This window comes from Hippoglossus hippoglossus, chromosome 18 (genome assembly GCF_009819705.1).
Source record: "Hippoglossus hippoglossus isolate fHipHip1 chromosome 18, fHipHip1.pri, whole genome shotgun sequence".
NCBI classification, from domain to species: Eukaryota; Metazoa; Chordata; class Actinopteri; order Pleuronectiformes; family Pleuronectidae; genus Hippoglossus; species Hippoglossus hippoglossus.
Genome location: NC_047168.1, coordinates 2,440,706 through 2,466,597, shown reverse-complemented (window position 1 = coordinate 2,466,597; position 25,892 = coordinate 2,440,706). Strand labels below are relative to the sequence as shown.

General features: G+C 39.8%; 1 protein-coding gene and 1 long non-coding RNA gene across 24 annotated transcripts in view; both read left to right on the top strand.

Moving 5' to 3' along the window:
• Positions 1-25,892, top strand: part of camk2d1 (calcium/calmodulin-dependent protein kinase (CaM kinase) II delta 1) — an 83,018-nt gene that overhangs the window by 31,617 nt on the left and 25,509 nt on the right. For 14 of the 23 annotated variants that reach the window (XM_034615152.1, XM_034615145.1, XM_034615141.1 and 11 more), the window contains exons 3-6: positions 6,749-6,808; positions 13,671-13,725; positions 16,291-16,356; positions 19,173-19,245. In XM_034615152.1, the coding sequence (XP_034471043.1) occupies positions 6,749-6,808; positions 13,671-13,725; positions 16,291-16,356; positions 19,173-19,245 (254 nt within the window). Of the gene's footprint in view, positions 1-6,748; positions 6,809-13,670; positions 13,726-16,290; positions 16,357-17,881; positions 17,955-19,172; positions 19,246-25,892 lie in introns of all 23 variants that reach the window. The other 9 variants (XM_034615156.1, XM_034615142.1, XM_034615138.1 and 6 more) reach the window with 1 other exon arrangement.
• On the top strand, positions 20,412-21,261 carry LOC117779215. Its single transcript, XR_004616957.1, has 2 exons — positions 20,412-21,013; positions 21,059-21,261. It is a non-coding gene; the product is annotated as an uncharacterized LOC117779215 (long non-coding RNA).

Sequence of the window (25,892 nt, the reverse complement as noted above, 5' to 3'; positions counted from 1 at the left end):
GCATTTTGACAGGCCCCTCTTATTACAATTCCTGCAATTACACCTACACACGAGTCTCCAGAGCATAGCAGCTCCACCAGTAAATAAATCCATGATTATTATGATTGCTAATAATGATTGTCAGCTCGAGCATCAGAATAGATCTATGTGGCAGACCTATCACCTCTCTGTAAGGCTGCGCAATGAGGATCGACACATTGTCGGTGAGAAGTTTGCTTACAGCCCTCAAGTGATTTTCTTATTCATGAGCCAGTATGCTAAGGATTTGTGTTTGGACTCCCCGGCCGTCTTGAACAAGAAACCAAAGAGCTTGCAACTTACTTAGTTTTGGCATTCAGGATTACCACTTATTTATGGGGTTGATAGAAAACTGCTTTTGAAAAATGGTTCCTCCACAATGTTTCTCAATGTCTGAGGCTGACTGAGCCGGCGTTGTGATGTACACCTCAATGAAAAAATATCCTGTATTCTTGCAGCCCATCAGTATGTGCATGGCTCGACAAGGAACCCAAGAAATAAGCCTTGGGGAAAAGAGTAGGAGCAGTGACTCATATCAAACTTATCAATATTCAGATGCAGGAAGTTTTGATGCATCTGTTTCTTAACTTCAGTCGTGAGGAACTGATGGATGTTTGGAAGAACGGTACAACAGGCTATCATACAAAGGGATATTACTTACACTATAAATGTATAATCTTCCAATAGTTAACTCTACAATTTGTTATGTAAAATGGTTGAAAATTGCTAAAAATGCTCCTGACAGGTTCCAAAAATCCAGGGTGACGTTATCTAATTGCTTGTTTATTCTTTTATGGTGTATCAAGACAAAACTTAACAAATTCTCACATTTGAAAAGCTAGAAACTATATTTCTCTTTTGTTTAAAAAAAAGCAGTTAATGGTTTATCAAATATTACATAATAAATCTATATATATATTATAGATTACTTTTCATGTCAGTTGGCTACGATTAATAGTCAACACATGCGACCAAGGATAGTTCCCTGGGGCACTCCACAAGACACCCTTTGAACAGAAGGAGAACATTTGACAACTGTAACAGAAAACCCAAGAAAAACCACAGACACTGACCCATTTCTTCAGTTTGTAAATAAGTATGTTAATAACGTCCCTTAAATTCTAGAGACTGTAACACTGTTCCACATATTGTATCCTCCACCCATCCTTGCCTTTTTCTCCATTCCTTCTGACTTAAACTGCACATCCTAGCATCACCTGAAAAGGGGTAGCTCGGTCTGCTGGAGTGGGCATTTAAAGGGGAGAGCCAGGGAATGAGAGTCGGGATGTTGCCTAGGGGAATAAGAAAATAAAATGGGTTAGGATATAGGTAGGCTGGTGTCCGAAGTGTGATTTTTATCCCTTTCTTTTTGACATTTTCTTATTACATTGACTCTCCCAGTCTCTCGGCAACAAAATCCATTAAACACCTATTTTTTAAATAACAGCAAGTGAAAATGAGGAATGATGGATTCCTTTCTTCTACTTACTCAGCGGTCAAAGGTTAGTAGATTGAAAGAATGTTTATTTTATTTTTTTAAATGAGGTAATGGCTTTTCTGAAAATGTGCTAGTTTTGAGATGATTTTGTGACAGTAATGACTGTCTGGGCACATTGAGGGATTATTTTGTTAAGTGACTGAACCTGCAGGCTCTGGATGAGGAGCCAGATGTGCTGCTTTGCAGTACTGTGGAGGCCGCTCATCTGATCAGTCCCCTGCCTTGAAAATAGCTGCTGTCCTCGTTTTCTCTGGCTTGGTGAAGATGTTTGGGAGTTAATGAGGGTTTTCTAAATGGGCCAGCACCAGAGTGAATCACACCGAGGTCTTGGATTCATGATTGTGAAACATCATGGGGTTAAAATGCTTTTTGTGCTGTGATGAGGTGAAGTGGCCTGTGAATCCTAGCTTTGTTTTTTGGCTGATGTTTGAAGACTCAGACCAAGGGCTGTTTCACTACTCCAATTAATAGCACTTTTCCACCAAATAATCTCTTCTTATGGTTAGGTTTCTTAACTGATTCTGTTAAATTTTTAGAACCTAACAAACCGACCAACATTCCCACCAGTTTTGAGCAGAACCATTGTAATCAAGGATGTCTCATTAATGAAGGGTATTGAATAATGCCCAAAGAAGCTCCTTCGAACCTTTAGAATATTTGTTAGTTTTTGGTTTTAGCTGGGAATTAACTTTGCTGGTTCTGAACCAATTTATTCTTGATTGAAATGCTCTAAAAGGTTCAAACTCAGGTGCATAACTCCACCAGCCACACATGTCATGTTGGAGTAGTACGTATGTAGATATTTCTAAGAGACATGTTTATGTGTAAATAAACAATACAAGGAGTTATGTATCTTGCATATTTATTCAAATGTTTTACCTATGGGTCTTTTTAGGGGGGAAAATCAAGTCATTTTTGGCAAAGATGTGAGTGGTACACAGACTAAACATAGGCAATGAACAGTGTACCTGTGTGCATGTCCTTAAAGAACTCTAAACATCCAACTGCTGAAGACATCGGATTTCAGCCAAGGATTGCATAAAATCCGTGTACCATTTCAGCCGCAGTTGTTTTTATTGCCAGAGGAACTTCTGTTCAGTGAAAATAGAAAGCAAAAGTCTGAGTCAAATACGTACTAAAAAACTGAAACGAATCCAAGTTTTGCTCTTAGACTTATTTTTACTTGCTACCTGACTCATAGGTCTGCAGTCCTAAATAAAACTTAACAGCTTGATGTGTGTGCAGGATCTCGCAGCCATAAATCATGCTCAACACCAGCTCTGATACTTATGGGTAAGGGTTAGGTTATCAAAACACTTGCACCTTGTGTGTTAGGGTCCCACATATATTACTGAGTTAAAGAGACAACAGCTCTGTCCGTCTTGGAAACATCCATATTGCCTACAGCTAAGTGTAGATAAAGATTTGTTTCTGTCATTGCAGAACTAGGATTGAATACTGATATATATATATTATATGTAACTATAAATAATATAATATAATCAATGAAAGAGTTAATATTGTTACACCTTCAACAATTTTTTCTCCCATTTACATTATCACGAACTATTCAATAATCACATTGTCTCTGAACAGCGTCAATAACAGAATAACACCTGTTAACCCCCCAATTTTTTTAATACTGTATTTTGGATGTTATTGGAAAGATGCATGTAACAGCTCCAAATAACATGCAGCAGACTGATAATGAAGACAGTGTAGCAAAGGAAGGAAATGACAGAGTATAGAAGGAGAAGACCAGTTGCTTGTGGTTGGAGATCGCGAGTGTCAATCCTGTTACATCACAGATTAGGAGCAAGCCAAGGGTTGGATAGAAATGGGGATGTGGAGAAAGGGAGAGAAGTTGTCTTCAACCCTGTGACCACGAGGATTACAACCTCTGTGAAAGCACATGTCATCGGTCCTGTTAGGATTAAGAGACTTGTATACCAAGGTGTGATTAGAGATGGTGCCATGACATCTGATTGCAGCCAAGATAGGATCGCAGAGGAGCGAAACATGGGTGCTGGTTGTGGTTGCGCTTGTTTATATATCTCTACTGCAGTTTCCTTTTTTATTTCTTGACCAACTCTACAACCACTGGCTCATATGTCTTAAAATGTGTCTTGAGGGGGAACATGAGTGTTAAAAGTAAAGGTCACTGAAATCTGTTTTTGAGATATTTCACTCAAACTAAAACATTTCAGCCTCAAGATGGTACAAGAGGAAAAGTCAGTGCATCATCAAAGTTATGGGGATTTATCGTTTGGTAAACATGAATGTGATTTTATAGCTGTCGATGTTGAGGTGTTTCAGTCTGGACCAGATCAATGATATTACCTAGAGCTGGATCCCTGTGATGGCAGTGTGTCACATCTCAATATTGCCTCTGCATTGGTTCTAGAAAAAGGAAGAGACTTTGGCGGTAGCTTGGTTACGAATGATCACATGTACCTCAAACTGCTGTCATGTTTATCGCCTCATGTTTTCGCAAATCTTCATGAATGTCATTGTTGGTTAAACAGCCTACAGTATTCTGACGTTATTTTAAGGCAGTGTCATCTCCTGTTGTTGCACATGAGCTCCACCTGACACTGTACCTCCATTTTCATAGAAGACCCAGTTTCATGTGGCTGTTTCATGCCCACTTCTCATCCACAATGGTGAATAATACATACTACAACAAGAGCTGTTTGTTAAATATTTAGAAGTCTTTTTGGTAACTTGGTGTTCATTAATTCAACATCCTCAAAACCCTCTGAACCCGGTGACACCGCTTAGAAATCATTTACCTGGTATTATGTTGGTCTCAATTTCAGATTGTATCTAGATTTGATTTTACCCTGATTACATTTATATAGAACCCATCGGAGAAGCTATGTTGATGTGTCCACTTCATTTCTTTTAAAGGGGTCTTGAATCGTGAGAGGATCACTTCCTGTTCTTACTGGCTAATGGCAGTTAGCTACCTAGCTGCATTAACACTTGTGCTCAATGTGGTCACATGTGTCTCTGACCACATCTGAAGGTGATCTGACCAATCAGATCACAAAATGTCCTCAGTGTGTTTTGGGTACACTGACACCTGTACTTTCAGGGGGTCAAGGTTTGTCAAATTGTAACCTAGTGTATGTGCAGGTGTAAGTGGGGTATTAAGTGGCTCTTGGTTTATTCCTCCATTGCATTTGCTACAGTGTATTAGTGCTTTTAGATCAATCGACCGGTTTGCTTCATTTATTTGTACATTATTGCTTATAATATTCATTCAGTATAATCACGTAAAGTCAAAGTGCTGATAAAACATTTGATTCGTTTTTTTGTCTCCAGGGCACATAAGTAAAATTGTTGTCATCCTTGTTTCAGAGTGTATTTACTTAGACCCCACCTTGAAAACAACCACTCAATTTAATTTGCCTCAAACTCAGGGAAATAATCTATTATTGCTACAACAGTTTGCTCTACAACAACTCTACTGTTCTCTGAGTGGCAGGAGAGGATGTGTGATTTAGAGTTGGCACAGGACAGAACCTGTTAAAATAAATAAAAACTCCACTGTGTGAGTGTACTTCACAGAAGAGCAAATTCTGTAAGTGGATGTTAACATTTATACACTTCACATGCTCATAGTTAATGAATAAAAAGGCCTGTCAAACAGAGATCAAATACGGCACCTGGATTAAACAACACGGAGGCCTGATCATATGTCAATTGGTTAATAAGGGCGTAGCTTTTTTATGACACATTGTCAGTGGCAACAGACCTCTACTATATGTATCATAATGGTTGTGTTACCAAACAAGCAAGTCGAAATGGTTATATTTTCACTATTTAGCCCTAATTTGGATTTTGGGTCTGTGATTTTTATGTTTTTCTTCACAATAGGTGGTTTGGTTTTCATTGAGCTTCAGCGCGCGCACACACACACACACACACACACACACACACACACACACACACACACACTTCAGCTATATCTCTGACATGATGATAAGGTACACCCACTTGTTTTTACCAGAGCTTTCTTTAGTTTCTCATGGTCTTTATTGGGGGATGGAACTTGGCAATGCATCTGTTGACATGCCAGCTTAGCTGCTGTTTTCCATCAATGTGTTTTTAAGCCTGAAAATACATTTTATTGAACATTGTAGTTTGACTCAACAATCCCAACGTTGCGGATGACGACCATGTGTTAGAGTTAAAGGGGAAAAAGTGTGGGACATTGAGTTGAGACCAATTTGTTGAACCACTAATTCCAATTTCAACAGTAAATTTCATATCTGAGACTCTTGTAAGAATTTATTTACAACGTAGAAAATGATTGACTGACTGCTTTGTCGCATGGTGCCACAGAGCTGCTGAATAGTCTGTGATTATGCTAGTTTTTTGCCTCTTTCAACAAATGATTTCCATTTTTTACATGTCTCCACTCTTTTTGTCTCTGTCTTTTACATCTTATCCTCCCAGATGCATTTATCACTGCCACAGGGATATATCTGCAATGATCAATCCCTTTTAACTGCTATCTTTATACACACAACGCCATCTGTGTTTTTTGTCTTTTTAGCACTGTCCTGAAAATGTGCCGCTCATAAATGTGCCAATACTTCCAGCTTAGCCTCTTTGGCTTTGCTTTGGTTTGTTAGGCTGTGAATGAAAGGGCTACTCCAAAGCAGTGTTACACTTTCATGTACTGGAGAGAGACGGGTTTAAAACAATGATCATATCAGTAGAGGCTGAGCTGTAACTTAGTCAAAGCTCCCAAAAGAACGACTGCCACAGTTGTTGTAACCCTTCATAATGAAGGCATATTGGTCACAGGCTGTATATCTCTAATATATTTGTGGTCTTAATGAAATTCTTCTTTATTATTCAGTCATTATACAATGCCAATCCTATTCTTTAGTGTAGTAAATGTGTATTTGTGTGAATGAGCAGAGAAGCTGTGATGATCCATAGAAGCTGGTTTATATTGTGACCTCAATATGCTGATTTGAACATTTACTGCATTAGCAGTAATTCTGGAGACGTTTCCTTTAGATTAATCCCCTGTCCTCCTGTTTACTGTAATGACTTGTGACAGTTGCTCTTACTGCTCATCTGTTCCCGGCAGGAGGGAGAGGTGGGCGGTGTTTAATATGTGGAATCTCCGTGGAGAGGTTTGAAGAATTGCAGGAGGGCTCCCCCCTGACACAAGCGACAGATGTGTCATTATTTCTTTTTTTGTCTCTACAGATCACCAGAAGCTGGAGCGAGAGGCCCGGATCTGCCGTCTGCTCAAGCATCCCAACATCGGTAACTTGCACTCCCCTTCTGTTTACCTTGCCTGTCATTATGTCTTATGTCATTAGAGTTATGTTTAATATATATCCATGTGTTTGAAAACATACAAGAGGTTCCAGAGATCTATAGAACATACCATTTAATATTTATACATTTTCCTTTTAACTGCTTTTGACTACAAACTGTATCTACACAGAAGCCAAAGAATATTCCTCACCTACAGGAATGGCGATGACATACTACATCATGCTATACTATACTTAGACCCTCCATGTAGGTAAAGGGGGGGGGGGGTCCTCATAAACTTGCATTTATTACCTAGAGATGTACACTAACCTTAACACAACAACATCCACACTGCTAAACAACCAACTGCAGAGTAGGCAACCTGCTTCCTGTTTACACCAACGTGCACATGAGCAGTGTATGTGAAACGTCATGTAATATGCTTTCTCAGGTGTTATTCTGGACAAAGATATTTTAGATAACATAAGGTAAACCTTTATTTTTTGATTCAACGATAAAATGCTCATCTGGACGAAGATCATTTTAAATTCTGTTTTTATTCTGTTTTAACCCAAAACATATTAGTAGCCCCAATTAGACCAGTATGGCGACAGACTGAATGTGCACAACAGAAAGACAGACCTGCAAAATGCAAGGAAATGAGGATACAAACTCTTTACAGTAAATGGAAATTAGTTCTGCCTTAAGCCAGGTTGTTGAGGTTAGTATATTCAAATAATGCTGTACCCAGGCTTGTGGATCAGCTACATCTAAATAGAGCCCCCCCACCCTACAGAGGCCTAATGACTATAATTACCACCTCAGTAGTGACTTTGCCACACATTGAAAACTGGCATTTATTGGTTGTTTGGCCCCCTTTTATGCTTTAAGGGAAAACGATAGATGAGTGGGTGGCGGCGACAAAAGAATGGATGATAGGGGGTTATTTGGTCCACTCGTCTATTGTCCTGGTGTCAGAAATCGACTCACCAACATCTCACCACGGAGGCTTTACAAAGAAGAGGGTTATTTTACAGAGGTCTGGGTTCCCATGTCTAAACTTTATTTCACTTTAACATAGTTATTTCACATTTTACAGACACAGCGTTGATAGGTGGTTAGTTTACCGTCAACACAAAAGAACTCAATAAATATGAACTGCTTCTCGTGGGTCCAGTTGCTTGACAGATAGTAATTTAGGAGAAAACCTCACAGTGATACTGATATGTGAGAGTAACAAGATTTGCCAAAAATCTATGATCTAAACATTTTGTGAAATGGTTTTACTTAAAAAGACATTTTAAGAATACATTTGTTTTTGTCACCGTACATTGTGATCAGCAAACATCCATATGTGAATTATTTTAAATGGTAACTATTAAACCTTATGTAAATTCAGGTTTAATTGACAAAAACTAAACTCAAATACTGCAAATAAAACAATTTCTGCAGTTTACTGTTCTTGATATTAACACCATTACACCAATGTTACAGTTAACAGCTGAAAGGCCTGAAATATCCCAGCACATGCATCAGTCAGGCTTTGCAACATGTTTCTCTAGGAGCGTTCTTTTAAAGGTCTGTCATTGTGACCATTGAAGAAACTTTATCTAAGACATTTATAGGGAAAACTAAGAATAGCTGCCAATCTTTGTGAGTTGCCCTGTAGGATCTTTTATTTTTTTAGCTTTGTTGCCACGTTCCTTCAGTTGACAGTTTAACTGTCATGCTGAGCCCAGTCCTCTGCTACTACACCTGTGAAACTACCTGTTCTTAAATCTCTCACTGATGTAACATTGGAATTTGTATTAGTAATTGTTGCGTCAATAAGGTCTCGTCAGGTGTTTGAAAACGTTGTCTATGTCTCAGATTTAAATATTTCCATATGTCTCACTTTGAAACTAGGACTCTGTACAAGGGTCTCAAATATGCACTGGGCACTACATACATTGTATTGTGCCAAATCACTGCTGCTAAAACTAGGTCGCTAGGTCCCTGGCTAAAACTCCCATACTGAAGGTGCATGTAGAACACAAGGAATGACAGAAAATGCAATGTTCTGTTAGCTTACTGAGCAAATTAACTGGACATGCTGATAGCAGCATGGTAGTTTCCCTTTATATTCTTGCTTTCGGTTAGGCTAAACAGAATAAAGCCTAACTGATGATGTATTTTGGGATCAATACCCATTATTATAAGGAGTAAAAAAACAATCGTTTAGGTTGTTGGACCATTTGCAATCGAGATGATACACATTTACTTAAGGATCTGTCGCCCGTCTCATGGTGATTGGCTGTTACTATTCCATTCACAAGCATCCAGCTGGGGGAAAGCCCTCACTCCCTTTTAAAGGTTCCATATATAAGATTTCAAATATTTATGCAGCAGCCAACATATATTTTCTATAAAAAGACAGTGTCCTGAGCAGACAATGAAGTCTCACTCCCTCTGTGTGCAGTAAATATCACATTTAGAACCTCAGAAATAAGTCATTACAGCGTGAGATCTCTCAGATGTAGTTCAGGAGATGGGCAAACAAATGTCAAAAAAATCGTTTTTTAAATGTTTTAATCCATCATTGTACAACCTGACCTGTCTTGAACTTCTCTTAAGCCCTGAAATTGGAATCAGCTTTTTCCTAAAGGACACTATTTCACATTCATACAGTCACACACACACACACACACACACACACACACACACACACACACACACACAGTACAACCAAAGGTATTACCAACAGAGTCCATATTACCCAGGGAAAATATTGAAACCAGCAGATGAGCTATTCCCTGCTGGCCCGATAAGAGGCCAAACACAAATCAATCATGTGTTATTGAAACTGAGACAAAATCAATTGTGGCAGAGCTTTCCACTGTACTGCCTGTTTAGATCTGCTCGACGGTGGCTCCTAACTGCAATTGATCACTTATTGACCTGACTGGTCTGGGGTAGGGTTCTATTAGCATTTTATTGGAGATTAAACCAATATTGAATCTACATATCAAATCTCAAGCCCTTCGAGTCCCTTATCAAATCCATGTAGGATAAGCCTTCAACAGTAAAGTAAACACACACAAAAAAATGATGCTCATAACCTGCTGCGAAAATCTGAATAAGAAGAAGACAGTAGAAGTCACGACATAGTGAAATAACTGAAACGAGTGTTATGGAATAAATATCATGCTGTTTACCAAAACTTGAAAGCTTGAAATCTAACAAAAAAAGTTTTACACGATTGAAACTAAGTTTTGAATACTTGCATAATGTTTGGATGGGCTTAAAAAAAATCCAATCTCTGCAAATATTATTGTGTATTTGACTTTTCTCGCTTCAAAACGGCAGCATTCTTTTTGTAGCGTTTCCCCCAACACATTTTCAGAGTTTCAAATTTGTCACTTTTCTCCCAGTGAACCTTGAAATTGGTGATTTGAAAAGTGGTGCACGTACGCCAGGAAAACGTTAAAACTTGAGGTTTGAAAGAGCAACTCTTTAATGTGAAACTTTGCAGATGTACAGCTGCACCCTCTGAAAAAAAGTCAGGATCCATAGACGTAGAGAGGAGCGAGAGAGGAAAACTTGAATACAAAATAATGTTTGCAGGGATTTACATTTTTTTCAGCTTATAGAAACACGCAATGCTTCAAAACGTAGTTTCTACCCCTTAAACAATTTTTTTCATTCGATTTCAAGGTTTCAGACACTAAGTTTCAACCTTTAAAAGAAAGCCTTTTTATTCAATTTTGTTATATAGCATAATATTTATCTCAAAGGGTATAACCTTTGTTCATCTTGTTTTTGTCTAAATACTGGAGAATCCTGATTCAGAGCAATTAATTAGATAAGTTCTCACTGTATATAACATATATATATATAAAAGTTTAACTGGGAGACTCGGATTAAGACTGATGTGATGTGACCGTTTCAGTCACAATGTTTCATCCCTCTGTTCTTGTCTTGTTGAACTGCTAATACACACAGTTCATTAGCAGAATCATAACGATGCTTGTTAACCACAGCTCGTGAAATCCTCAGGTGCCGTTTGTGATATGCACAGGTCACTGCTGGAGCAACATGAGCAGACTTTTGCCACAGTGTTTTCTGGAGGTCAGTTATTATCCTCCTGCACGTATAATGTCAGGGATAGAGCGGTGAGCGTGTCCATCCGTCTGTATCAATCTGTTTCCGGAGCAGAATTCAAGGTCGAGGTGTTATGGAACTCTGTATTTGCCCCACCTTCTCCACGTTTTCATTTATTTCCCGTACAGTGTTAATTTTTCTAAAAAGTTACAAAACGGGGTAAAACTCTATGTTTTGCAAGTGCATTTATTGGCAGGACCTAAATATAATTCCAGAATCACATGTGTTCATATCTGGGATATATCGGGTTCATTTCTGGGTAGTGGGAGAAATTAAAGATGCATTGTCATTTTTTATTTACAGTCTATGATGGTAAAGATGGTGGAAACGTAGTGTTGAATTGATTTGTTGGCCTCGGAGATCAGCACCAGGCTGTGCTACAGTGCTGAATATCAGAGTGCACTTTGAGTGCTGTGAAGCTGTAACATACTTTATTATTCCTGTAGGTTTTCACTGCATTTGTGTCTTACTAATAAATAGGTTCAATAATTCTATGAAACTGAGCTGTCTGTGTCAAAATAAAGTGAGACCGACCAAGTATATCCAACCCCGTGAGCTGCTGCCACAGAAGGTGCTGTGCTTCAGTCCATGCTAGTTTCCCTTTGGCTCTGTCAGTTTATTCCGTTTCATATCCAGTCGGCAGTGTTGCTGATTGACTCAGTGAAACCGCGACTTCTTACTCTTTTTTCAGCAAAGAGAAAGAGACACTGACATTCATGCTCATTCACAAGACTTGAGCACTAAAATAGAACAGGAGAGATACTGCCAGTAAATCCAAATGCAGAAGCAGGGGAGTTTCAATATGATATACACTGTAAAATATGGCTTTATACAAAGTTGTCTTGTACCACCACTAATTATTAGTAGAATGGCACTTAAGTACATATATCATACCTCGGCCAAGGCCCAACAATCTGCACAAACTACACATACTCTTATATATCAGTTCTCTAAATATGCCCCAAAAATATTCTCATCAAGATCCATGAATTATACCCAGAGAAATCACTGAAAACATCAACAAATGCCCTATCTCGCAATTTTAAATGTGAAGGTTAAAGAAATTCCAACATCCACACCCTGATCTACAATTAAAGTTAAAGTTTCGTCGCAATTTGTCAAGAAGCAACACTGCAGGAAAACAGTTACCACTGACATTCGATTTTTTTTTCTTATTTTAGTATAATGTTTTTTTAATGAACCTCACTGCAATATTAACTAAAATCAAGCTGGTTATAGAAATCACTGTGCTTGAACCGACATGTTAATTGAGAACCATAAAAAATTAACTAATTTATAGGGATACATTTAAAAGCCTTTTATAAGGTACATTCTTTAAACATGACTTTAATTTCTGCTTAACGTCTTTAAGCATAATAACACCTGAGCAACACATTATGTTCAGGTAATACTGTCCGAACTGCATTTGTGGCTTTAAATACTAAGCTTCACTTTTTCTGTTCTGGACACTACAAGATTTTGGTCTAATTCATGTGAATCATCAAAACAAACATAAATAGAAAGAACATTATTTTTCTATAATATAAATTGAATAAAAAACTGTCGCCACGGGCTCTTACTACTTTTGAACTACTAAACCTGTGTAGATTGATATAGGTTCATATTAATATTTCAGCAGCATGTTTGAATGTCTGGGAGAGAATGAAAGTGAATATTGTCAATAATTCATTTTATATACTGGTGTCTGAATCTGCTCTGAGAACACACGGAGAGATGCAGAAAATAATATTCCTTCACTGTGCCGACATTTGAGAGGTTATCAAGACAAAATAGCTGAGAAAGTTCTGCAGGAGAGCAACGGACTCTGGTAATTCATTTATAGTCACATGGGTAATGTGGAAGCTTTACTGCTGTAACTGACAGTGATGCATTGTAAGTAACTGTAATTGAACAGCTTTTAGGGCAAATTATCATTCCACAGCATCATCTTGGCTGCATTGAACATGCTCATTGGCATATTAGTAAACTTGCTGTAGGGATCCGTGTGACTGGATTAGACATTAGCGCTTTTATGGATGCAGAGTGTGTGTCTGTGTAATGGGGTTTGGTTGGAGGACCTGCACTTCTCTGTGACAGTAAGAGGAATGACGTTTTTAAAGTGTCCCTCTGTAATAACACTGCACAAGACACATCTTTGCCAAAAGGCCATTTGGGCGAATGACGTGGAGCCTCTCTCAGTAAGTCCGCCCATGTTATCGGGTCTTGTTTCGCAATTGGATCTAACTCTAATGATGCAAGAGCAGACGGGAGTTGTTCCATCCATTCAGAAGCCCCCCTCAGCAGACACAGTTCAGAATGTACAATTTAAACTTCTAAATGTGCCAATAACATGTTAAAGCATGAACAGTACCTTTGAGGAATCATTTAAATTGTAACTTAACCCCTAAGTTTTTGCTCAAATGTCTGTCCCTGAAAATAAAAAATAATCATTCTTTCTGCATCAAAATACACTTACAATGTGTCTGTAATAACAACAGACACTTCATCCAGAGAAAATGCTCTGTCCACTGGTGATGTGCAAGACTCTTAACCACACTTGACACTGAGAACAGCACCCTGGTGCTCAGTGCTCAGCTTGTGGTTCAATGAAGTGTTCATCATTCACACAGTTGCCTCCTGCTGCTGGTGTGGCAGGTAACCTGGTTCAGTGGAGCAGTATTTTACATAACGCACTAACTTTCATTTCTCTCCTCTTCCTCTCTCACAGTGCGGCTCCATGAAAGCATATCAGAGGAAGGATTCCACTATCTGGTCTTTGACTTGTAAGTGCACGGTTTTTCTTTTGCCGCTTTAAAGGGATAGTTCACCGAAAACTGAAAATCCCTCATTATCTAGTGGTGACTATTTTTCTGTGAACTATTTAAAACAGTCACATGACACTTTCCGTGGTTTAATACATTCCAAACACACATGCGCAACCATCTTATGAGAGTGTGCAAGTTCAAATTTAACATGGTCTCATTCGTGCAAGTGTATGATGAGGTGATTTATTTATTTTTTAAAAGCAGAATGAGGAGAGAGCGTGAGGTCAGTGGATGATGATGAGAGTGCAGGCTGCAGGGAGAGCCTATAGTCTGTTTGTCTATGTTGTTTTAACATAGCAAACCCCATATGCTTTGTTTCACTGCATCCTTACTAGGGTTATCAGAGGAGAATCAAGGGTTAACTCACCAGTGTTTCACTAGAGTTAAGTTAGCTCAGGCAGCTAAGTCAGAGCTGGTGATCAGGACCAAGGTTTATCAAACACTAACAACACATTATTAGCTGTTTGGTCACATTGTCAACCTGAAGGCTGATGTTATCCATTACTGTTTTGTTTTGAATGTTGTAGAGAGCGACACATGAAATGCATCACGGTCCTACGACCCTGTATCCTGCACTTTTTCTTCTTCAGAGTTGTTTTTTGGTTCCAAACTGAATTACTCCTATATTACCATGTGTCACTGTGTAGTGCACACTAGTTGGCAAAACAGAAAACATTGTGTGAGAGACTATTTCTTGGCCCAGTGTAGTCACCTGGAGTCTTGTTCATGGTTACCAGGCAACCAGTAAAAACTCCAGGAACTCCAGCTATTCAAGTGGGAATTATAGCGTATTTAAATCCAGATTGACGGCCTCTAAGTGAATGGGATCGATTCACTCGAATCGATTTTTCAATACAATTTTATTTGTGTATTGCCAAATCAAAACATACATTCTCAAGGCACTTGAAGGCACAGAATACAAATTACAGAAAAAACAAACAGATCCCACAATGAGCAAACATTTTGGTGACTGTGGAGAGAAAAAAAACTCCCTCATTAACTGGAAAAAAAACTCTAGGACAAGACTCAATTGGCAATTGCTGCGACCCCTCCACCTCTGCCTGTGCTCTGTGGAACATGAGTATTTAAACCCACAAAATTCATCTTGTCGCAGCCAGGTTTCAGTTAAACAGACTAAATAAATGTAGTTATTATATATATATATGGTCAGATATCAGATCATTGACAACTAGAGATTTAGATCTGAGAAATATCATCCATCCCAACAGACCCACCGTGACACATTTCAATTTGTGAGTGAACATGAGCGTGGTTTCCTCCAAATTTTTTTTTTTTCTGTGAAGTATAAAATATGAGCTGTCTGTCTCATTTCCTGCTGTCGATATATAACTGAAATATGAAACACACTATTGTATATTGTTGCTTTTCTCCATCACTTAATTTCATCTTCTTTCCTTCCCTCGAATGTCTCCCTCCATAACTCGCCATCTCCTTCATTCCTCCTCCTCTCCTGCATATTGTCAGCTGTTGTTTACTAATCAAATTACTAATCTGGCAACTAGAAAGGAAACCGCTTCGGACTTCTCTGAAACAATGTTACTAGGGGCCATAAAATAGAATATCGGATGTTAACGTCTAAGGTCAACGCCAAAACACCTCCTCTTATTCCCCCTTAAAAGAAAATGTATTTATTTAATAGTAACTAAATCAACTGATGATGAAAACACACTGGACCAAAGGAAAATACACTATCATCTTTGGGTCACTTGAAAGCTGTTGAATACATGCCAACAATACCACAGGGACCCTGCAGCCCTTTTAGAACTGAATTTGTCCCAATACCAAAGTCATTAAAATTTGCACCAGACTTTTCTATGGAAACCTCTGAAGACTCTACCTGTTTTCCACAGCCCATGGAAAAATATCCTTCAAGTTATTTTTCTTTTTTGGGCAAACTGCTCCACTGACCCACTTTAAAAATCGTGCTGCACTTCAACGGGGGAAACTCCACTGAGTTTCCAGATGAAGGTCAGTTTACAGCCGCCCTGCTCAGACATTTTTCATGTCTGACACCATTGAGACTGCACGTTTTTACATCAGCCCACAGAAGACACAGGCACTTCACAAGAAATGAGGGCCAAATGAATCCCATTACCTAGGTGGACTATGGGAAGTGCAGTTTTTAGTGTTTTTGGAGTTTGATCCATACTGTGGTGGAGAAGTGACTTTGACCATTCTCTCTCTCTCTTAAACATGTCTTTTTGTCTATACTAAGCTCCTCAGTGTAGGCAGCATCATACCATATCATAGCATAGAGTTGCTACTGCATCATTACCTCCCTTCCATTCTGTCACACACATTCCAGGTTGTGTTATTTTGAAAAGTGAAGTGGACTTGTGGAAAATGCATGTCTGTTTTTGTAGTGAGTTTATATTTAGCCTCAAAAGCATAAAGTTGGTAACATTCTCAAACCTTTCTGCTTTTCCCCCTGTAATTCATGTGTTTTTCTGTATAACTCTCTCATTCAGTGTTTGTCCCTCACTGTGTTTGTTCTTCCTCCAGAGTCACCGGCGGCGAGTTGTTTGAAGACATTGTTGCCAGGGAGTACTACAGCGAAGCCGATGCCAGGTCAGTGGGATGCTCTGTTGTGTTGATATTTCAGAGTTAATCTATAAATGTAATGTTAAAGCTTTTTTGGCACCATGAAGGCATATCAAGGTCGACACAATCAATCCAGAAACTGCGACAACCTACATATCAATGTGCATATGAATCTTTACATACACAAGAACACGACCACTTTTCATCACGAGTCACATCTTGATATGCCTTTTATGCCCTAAACTCTCCTCTTTCCACATTTCCTGTTCTACCTAAAGTTGTCCTCTGGTCACGGATCTACTTTCCCAGTGTCACCTTCTCTCCAGTTTATTGAAAATCCACTCAAAAATGGAACTGGATTTTTGTCAAGAAAAGCAGCTTCATCCCAAAGTACTCGTTTGTTTTCATCCAACTGGGTTGAAGATTTGTCTTTGAGTTGGTTAAGCAGCTCAGTTAAATTTTGCTAAATCATTAAGGTTCTGGGTTCTATTTTGCAGTGGATTTTTCTGATTTGTAAAAACCTTATGTATTTAGTAGTTATTGGTATTATTTTTAGATTAAATTCTGTTTTAAAGTTGACATCTGTAAGAGCTTTATTGATGAAAAGAACATGCATGTTACCTTTTTTATATATTTCTCAGTGTTAAATGTCCTTAAAGGAACAGTTCAACAAGGTGCTTTGTTGTGTGAAGTTCATCAATCGCATGTCTGCGTGTTGAAGTGTGGATTGTTAGCCTAGCTTAGCATGAATACTGGAAACAGGGAAACAGCTACCCTAGCTCTGTTCTTCCTTGTGAACACAGCTGAAGATCACGGATAAATGTCTTGTCTTGTTTGTTCAACTAGTTCAATAGTAATGACAATTTGTTCTTTAAACTAGGGTTGGGCTCCTACTTTGGGACTGAATCACAACCTCAGGACTATTTTGCTGGACTAAGAACTAAAACTATCTAGTGTCCAATTATTTTGGTTTGGTTAGGTTTTATTTACCATGTGATCTTTGTTTTGTAAATGTGTCAAGAGTTTTGCACGTATATTTAAGTTGAGCATACAACTAAACTATTAACAATTAATATGTTAAATTTAAACTTCGACTTTGCCTTAGCAATAAAAAGCTGTTCTTATTGTCAACTGTAACTGAACCATTTTAAAATTATCGATTTAGCGCTGGAAGTAGGTTGTGTGAGGTCATCTTGGCAAGTTGGGAACCAAGGCAATTTTAGGTGTTTATTAAGGCTTGGACAGAGCCAGGCTAGCAGTTTCCCTCTGCTTCCAGTCTTTATGCTAAGCTAGGCTAACAGCCTCATGTCTCCAGCTCTGTACTGAACTTACACAAACATGGTGTCAACCTTCTCATCTCACTCCGAAAAAAATAGCAAATAATCATATTTGCCAAAAATGCTGAACTGTTCATTTAAAACTCTTCCTCTATATATTAAGTGTTTAAACTGGATGTGTTGTGGTGTGTTCTGTCTGCCTGTTTCCTGACATTTACCTGTTCTCCCTCTTCCTCTCCTTTTTGCTTCTGGCCTGGTCTCTCTCTCCTCCACAGTCACTGCATACAGCAGATTCTAGAAAGTGTAAATCATTGCCACGTAAATGGCATAGTGCACAGGGACCTAAAGGTTAGTAAGTGACCACAGTAACGCCAAAAAGACACAGGCCTGCCCACCTGTGGCGCCTCGCCTCGCTCCTCCACTGCCTGATCAGTCGACTAGTTAACCTTTCGCAGCGTGCCGCCTCCTGCAAAAACCACCCCCACCCCCCTCTCCACCGCCAGACACCCTCACACACCGCCATCTGACAGGAGTGTTTAAATAGCCACTTACTGCAGAGCATTGTGGGCAGGCTGGGCGGAGAGGAGGCGCTGGGTCGTGTCGTGCTGGAGGAGGGGGCTGGTAGATCTCATCATGGCCTGCCTCTCCTGTATGCCGGGGCACAAAGTGCATGTAGCATCTGTCCAAAATCATGCTGTGAACCCGCCACTGAGCGGCTGAGACCTGAGTGGGCAGGGGGAGCCAGAGACAGGGGGGGGGGGGGTTATTGAGACCCTTCAGAGATGATCTTTAGTGTATGACGATTTGAAATCTAAATTCTGACTCCAGAGAGTTTGACATAAAATCTCTTTGATCTGTTATTTTGATATCAAATTAAATTATGTTGAGGGATTAAAACGATCAGTGCTTTAACTCACAGCACCTCCACTAGCTAACATTTTAGCTACTTGAATACTTTGGTGCTGACAATTGTAGCCCAGAAATTTGACTTTTGACGAAATGATCATGGTCCCCTTACTCATTCAACCAAATTACTCCAGACTTTCCTCATCTGTTCAGTCCAGCCAAACAAGTTTGTGGAGGTGATGTGAGTAGCATCTAGTTTGTGACTCATGATGCCGTGAATCCAGCCTGTTTCAGATTTGAACCCTTACCTTCCTACTCAGTCTCTCAGTGTCTGACTCTGGCCTCTCTGATTGGCCAGGAGCTAACACCACTTCTGTTTTGGGACTCGGGCAGCGAATTGGCCGTGTTTTGTGAGTAGCAGATGATGGCATAATTGCAGCCATGTTTTTCTTTCCAGCATCTGTCACAGTGGCAACACAGACACACACACACACACACAAAGAACAAAACTTGTTGAGTACTATTGAGTAAATGATCCATTTTACCAAAATTGCCCATCATTATAGCCTCTGGGTGGGTCAGTTGACACATTGCTGTACAGTCCCCTAACCGTCACACGAACACGGCCAGCAGCTCCCCGGGTGTCAAAGCGAGCTCACAGCCACAGACAGTGAGTGGTAGCTTGTCACTAACCCATGGCCCCCTGGTGTTTGCATGCAGTCATTGCATTCAGCAGATCCTAGAGGCTGTGCTCCACTGCCACCAGATGGGAGTGGTCCACCGCGACCTCAAGGTAAGTACACACAACAAAAAAAAAAACGAGCTCAAAACTCCTATTGCCCACATTCCAACATTCCTTCTTTTGTTTGAACTTCCTTCTCCACACTGACGTTTCTCTGTCAATGCTTTATTTCATTCTTACCTGCTGAACCTAACTCTGAGACATGGGTTAACATCTCCTAGGTCAGGTTTTCGATAAAATATCAGCTACACACTTCCGCTGAATAGGCAAACCACTTACCCCCACCCTAATGGCCACAATAAAGTTTTGATGTGCTCTGCAGTAAACAGCAGCATATCCTCACTGTGGACCATGGTAAGAAGACACACATCTAGAGAGCATCTATGACGTTTCATATAAATGCATGAATAAGTAGTTTTAGTGAACACAAACAAAGGGAAACTGAAAATGAAAACGGATCAAAAGTGACGTCACTGCTCCAATTATAGATTAAATGCTAGCTTTTCAATATTACAGGTACATTATTGACAGGTTAATATGAACATTTTATGATTAGAAGTATACATTTTTAGCAAACAGATATTTATATCCTGTTGGAAATAAATGTGATGTTTTAAGCTTGTTGGTTTCTTCGTTAAGCAACATGACAACAAGCGGTAGCAGAATTTGTCAGCACCGGTTTGTGCTTTCACCACACGTGAAGGCAGGGACTTTGTTAGCATGAGTGTTCAATCATGTTCACAGCCGCATTAAAACTTACTTAGCACATATAGCTGAAGTGCAAGTCGATGGCCACCTGCATGTACTCATGGCAGAAGTATTCACATGCACAACTGAGTCAGCTGTAAACATGGCAAAACGGCTCCAGTGAATTCTGTTCCTGGTTAAACCATTCTGCTCCCCCACATGTCACACAAGTCATGAGAAAAGACGAGCTGACAGTAGTTCAGTGAAGTAGACTTGGACTTTAGGGACCATGTGGCTTTGATTGTTGCAGATTTTGTCCCGGTCTGCAGGATAGTTCCCTGATTTATTGTTGTATTAAAAATTGTTATAGTAAAGTATATTGTTTCCTTATTTTTCTAGAAGTTGAATGTTACTAGAATGCATGAATTAATTATATATATTTCCATTGTTTCTCTGCTGGAATTGGAAGTTGTTGCTTGTTTTAGCACAGGTATAGTGCTGGATTCTTACCTCTGCCAAGGTGGTTATGTTTTCATTTCCATTTCTCAGTCTGTGAGCAGGATTAATCAAAAACTACTGAACTGATGTCATGAAAGTTTGTAGAGAGGAGGGGCGTGACCCAAACCCTAATTTGTGAGCTGATCCAGATAAAGAGGAGGATCCAGGAACTCACTTTCTTTTAGGGCATTGCGCTGGACTTGCATGTATGCGTTGCGTTAATGCCTGATGGTGGGCGTGCCTGACGCTTTGTGCTAAAGAGAAGTACACGAGAAATAAAATCCAGAACCACACTAAAAACACACCACGTTAGCCTGCTGCTTCAGCTGCCTCTTTTTCCTTAATTGACTGACTAGCACCTGCACCTGAAAGTTTGTCTCAACACAATTTGATCGGCCTGTGCCTCCACTGCCCCATGAAAAGTCTAGCGATGCTCAATTTCTACCGTGACGCAACGCAAGGGAACCAGAGCGTTTGGCAACACATTATGTCGCCCCATTCAATGTGAATAGCATGACGGCGATTACCTTTTCTTCAATAAAAGAAGACGACATAAAACATCAGAATAACATGTCCTTCGGGGTGGTTCTTTCCTGTCAGGTCAGGGTGTAGCTGTTGCATGTCATCACTGAGAGTTATTACAACTGGCAACATTCAGCTAAACTGGATAAGTTTCCAGGACAAATGTTCTTGGATTAAGTTGAAGCTCTTTAATGGAGTTTGTCCCCAACAAGCATCTTTCAAGAAGCTGAAACCTCATTCACATAAGTGAAGGAATCTCATTGCTGCTGTGGAGCTGCGGAAACTAGACAAATTGTTCCTCAGTGTCAATTTGTCTTGCAGAACATTCACAGGCAGATTAATGACGTGAGACAAGATACTGAAAAACCCTTAAGGACACGGCAAGAAAAAAAAAATTCTCTCTGGAATGTGATAAAACAACAAATACAGACTAGCGAATCATTTATGTGCGATCATGGACAGGAATGACTGTCAACCATGCATGTCAGGTGAGGCTTTGAGCAAGGTGTTTTCATTAAAACAAGACATTACATGTCTTAACATCAGATATGTCACCAAGCAGAGGCAGTTCAGGCCATCCCAGTAGAGATGTTGTTGTGTTTACAGTAGTTTAGTATGGCCCACGTTGTCGAAAATAAGATGCAGAAAAAGGTTCCTCAACTCTGCTTGAAATACAGCTTCCCTTGTTGCCCATAGCACAGTGAGGTATGTGGTGAATTATGCACCTCCATGACGGATGCCCAACTTCTATTCATGGAGGGAGGGAGTTTTGATCGAGAACAGAGATGAACTGAAAAACCATGGTCACCTCAGAATGTTGTTGACGTTTGGACACAAGTAAACAACACGTTCACATTGGTTTCGTTTGATGCTGATTTTCACCCTGTGGCCTGTTCCCAAAGCTCAGGATTTGCAAATCAAATGAACCTGGGTGTGTCTGAGGTTTGGTTTACCATCAGCCATAATAAGCTTGCTCTTTGCATTCGCCGACTGCCGTCTCGCTGCAATCTGATTGGCTGTTGCCAGGCAGCTGCCTAGGCTGGCTGCAGAAACACAAAAGACAAAACAAATATAACCAAAAACAAACAGGCGGAGAGAGGCACTATGGGAAAGCATTTTGTGTGTGTCTGTGTGTGCATTCATGTGATCTCATATCTCAAAGATAATGGATTTGAGCAGCACAGAAGTCTCACAAACACATGCACAAACATGCACACAGGAAATCAATACATAGCCGTCTCTATTAAGTTCTTGTAAAGCGTGATAGTTGATATGAACCGTCTGGACACATGGATTTTTCTTGCTGTTGTCCAGTGTTCTAACTTTGTGGGGCACCACCAAGACAGTGTCACAGAGAATTCTCAACTCGAAAGAATACTCCACCATTTTAGCTTTACATTTCTATTTAACATTGTGGGACTCCAAACCATTAGGGATCAAATTCGTTGCAAGTGAACCTGAGATATCGTCTTTTTTTTACTACTGAAATTCTTCTCTCAAAAACCTGGCAGTTTCTTGTCAGTCTGGTCAGAGATCTGGAGATTTCATGCTATTAGCAGTTAATTTATCCAGGAGCCTCTAGCAGAGATGAGGAGCAGGCTACAGAGATTAGCTCCCCTCCATTTTGTTTCACTTTTCAGTGTATTCTTCAGACCCAACCAATGCTGGCACAATAGACATCACTTGAGGACATTTAACAGATTTCACATCCCCCTCTGAAGACACTAAAAGCTCAAGGGCCCGGTCACACATGCACAAATGTATCAGTGGCAAACCATCGCCTCCTGTTCACTTCCAATCTGTGTAGGCGACGAGGTGAATAAAACATTTGCTTCCTGTGGAAGGCTAACCTCAGTGTAGCTTTGCATGGAGTTCAACTCTGGTGACGGCTTCATTTGTCTCACTTTTTACTCTTTTCAGCATCATTTCTAGTCTCAGTTATTTTTCCTCAATTTCTCATAGTTTCTCCCTAGAAAATCTCAGTAATGTGTTGTTACAACCTGGGAAAACATTTGTTTGTGTACAACCTTTTGGCATCAGATGCAGTATAATTATCAGTATTAGTCCTCCAGACTACAGCAGGAACCCCAGGCTGGTTCAGATGGCCACTAAATCTTATTACTATATAGCTTGCTGTGTTAGACAGAATCCAATTACACCTATTACACATCAGCAGCAAGGACGGATAATAAATCCTGATCAATCGGATATTAACTATACTTTGTCCACACATACAGAAAGCCAGTCGTGTGCGTGTGCTTGTGCGTGTGTGTGTGTCCTCCTACCTTTCATGCTGTGACCTTATGTGGGTTTCCATGTGTGTGAGGCCTGCAAGCCACATAAGGTGGTAATTAAAGGCTGTTGGAACACCTTAAGGCTTTAGCGACATGTCACCAGGTGTCACAGCAGACTGAGCCTCTTCAACCCCTATAGCACCATCTGTGTGATCATAAGGGAGAACCTTCCTTCAAGGAACGCAGCTTATGAGGAACAGCTTTTTACTACAGTTTATTATAAGGAGGGTTTTATTGTTGTAGTCGTGGCCATCGTTTCTATCAGTTATGATTACTTTTAACTCACCAATATGATAACTTGAATGGCCCGTAGTAGACAGCCTTTATCCCCCAAGGCCCAACAGTCCCCTTATAAAACCACATTTAAATCTGCCCCTGTGTCCAAGAACATGTCAAAAGTTGATGGCCCATGACCCGTTCACCAAGTTTCACAAAAATCAGTTCAATCGTTTTTGCGCAATCCTGCTAAAAGACAAACAAACGGCAATGAAAACATAACTTTCTCGGCAGAGGTAGTTTATTTGCAAAGACAGGAACCTCATGTTGTGGGAGTGTTTATCTCCAATCTGTACCCTCATTGGTAATAAACTCAATGTTGCTTAACATAGAAACACCACAAGCTTCAATGTAATGTAAAAGTCTTTATGTTGTAGCCACCAGTTAAAACTATTTCAACTTAATTTCTTAGAAATCAAGTATTTATTACAGTCAGATACAGAGAACAAATGGCTCAAATAATACTACATTTCCCAAGAGCCTTGGCAGCTGGTGTTATGGAGATGGAGCATTAGGAGGCTAAAGTCATGATAGCATCTTAATAGCTAATTTAAGATGCTTTGTCACTGCAGTTGTGAACAATACAAAGTGCCATCGTCTCTTAATGAACTCAGAATCTAAAAGGGGAGAACGTTGTGTGTTTTATCTGTTTTCTCAGCACAAAGAAATGTAAAGTTCAGTTTCTTGCCATAATGTAATTTGGAAGTCACGGTTGACTTCTTTCAAGAAATCTTCATCTATAGGCCTGAAGATTTAATTTAATTGTGTGTCCACAAAAACAGATGCTTTTGTCATGATGATTCAAGCCCAAGAATTGAAAAATGCCTTTTCAATCTGTGGAAGTGTACCAACTGTGACTCATAGTAAGATGAAGGAAATGAATGTTCTTTCTAGGGGATGACTCTTGTTTTTCTGTCACACCCCCTTTTGTGTAAAGGCCTTAACTAGGGAACACAGTGCCTTACACAGCAACGTTTAAAACTTATTTTTACCTCCTTCCCTCTTGTCCTTCATTTGACCCTTTTTTGCCTCTCTACTAGGTTACATGGTTGTTTTCCAGGGCTGGGATTGGGTGTTTTTGAGGTGGGCTGTGGTGAAGAAAACCGGGGTCGAGCGTTTGCAATGACTGCATGATGCTGATGAATGCATTTACCCCCCCTCCTCCCTCCATCCCTTTTTTGCCCCCCTCCCTTTCTTTCCTCCTCCTTCTCAAACATCTGACTCCAGCATGCCCTCCTGAACTGCACGACTCAGGATTCCCACATGCTCTACTAACAGCTCGAGCAAACACAAACACTACACACACACACTCACTGATCAAAGGAATCCCATTGTTCTTCAGTGAATGGAATGGCATGTATGATACCTTCTGGAATGAAAAGCAAAGATAATTATGAAGTGTGAAGATGATGTGTAGACAGTGTTTGGAGAGCCTTATGAACCATATGTCATTCTGAGCCTGTCACATCTGTATTTCCATTCAGACGTACATTAAATCTGCTCCCATATATATATGTGGTCTGAAGATATCCAAGTTCTTAATCATATTGGCTGAGTAACTAGAGCAGGATCTTCTCCAATTACTTGTTTTAGAGGACTGATAGATTCAGTCGAGGCAGTTAGAGGCAACTGGGTGTAACTACTCAGACCTACATGTATTTCTATATCTGGTTTCATAAGCAGTCATTTGACAGTTTCTATACTTCAACAAATCTTTGCATTGACAGATTGATTGAAGTGGTCTAAAAATCCCCATCCAACCTGATGTGCCTCTCAGATATTAAGCTTCTGAGATTAGAATTCATAAAAAATCCTCTTTTTGTACCCGAGTCATTTTATGATATGATCAAAAAGTGTTTTAAGTGACAAATGAAAGAAATGTGGTTTGAACTAAAACAAAGACATTTTATTTGAGGAAAACAAATTTTCATTTAACTAAGATAATAAACACAGCAAATTAAACCAATAGGACTTGCAGGACAACAAAAAAAGGATGCTAAATTATTACTGCAAAAATCAAAATTCAAGCAGAACTCCGTGTTGTGCAAGAGAGGAGGCAGCTCGTCCACATGAGCCAGGATGAGGCAGTGGGCAGCGGCCTCCACTTCCCTGATGGCTTCCAACTCCACCCAACCAGGAACCTGCAACAAAAGACTGGACACACACAACACAATGACCGCACAACACACAGAAGCCCTGGCAGAGGACCTCACGTTTTAATCAAACAGATGTCATTAAATAGTAAATATATAAAATGAAACCACGAGTTGAGCAAAAGGCGTGTGACCTGTGTGATGCAGTCGAGTTCATACATTTCAAAGGAGTTCTGTTTAAAGACAGGTACTAATCCCTAGTTCTCAGACGATTGGAGGCCAGATATTTCATTTGAACGTTTCTTTTATTGCTTTCAGAAAGGTCACG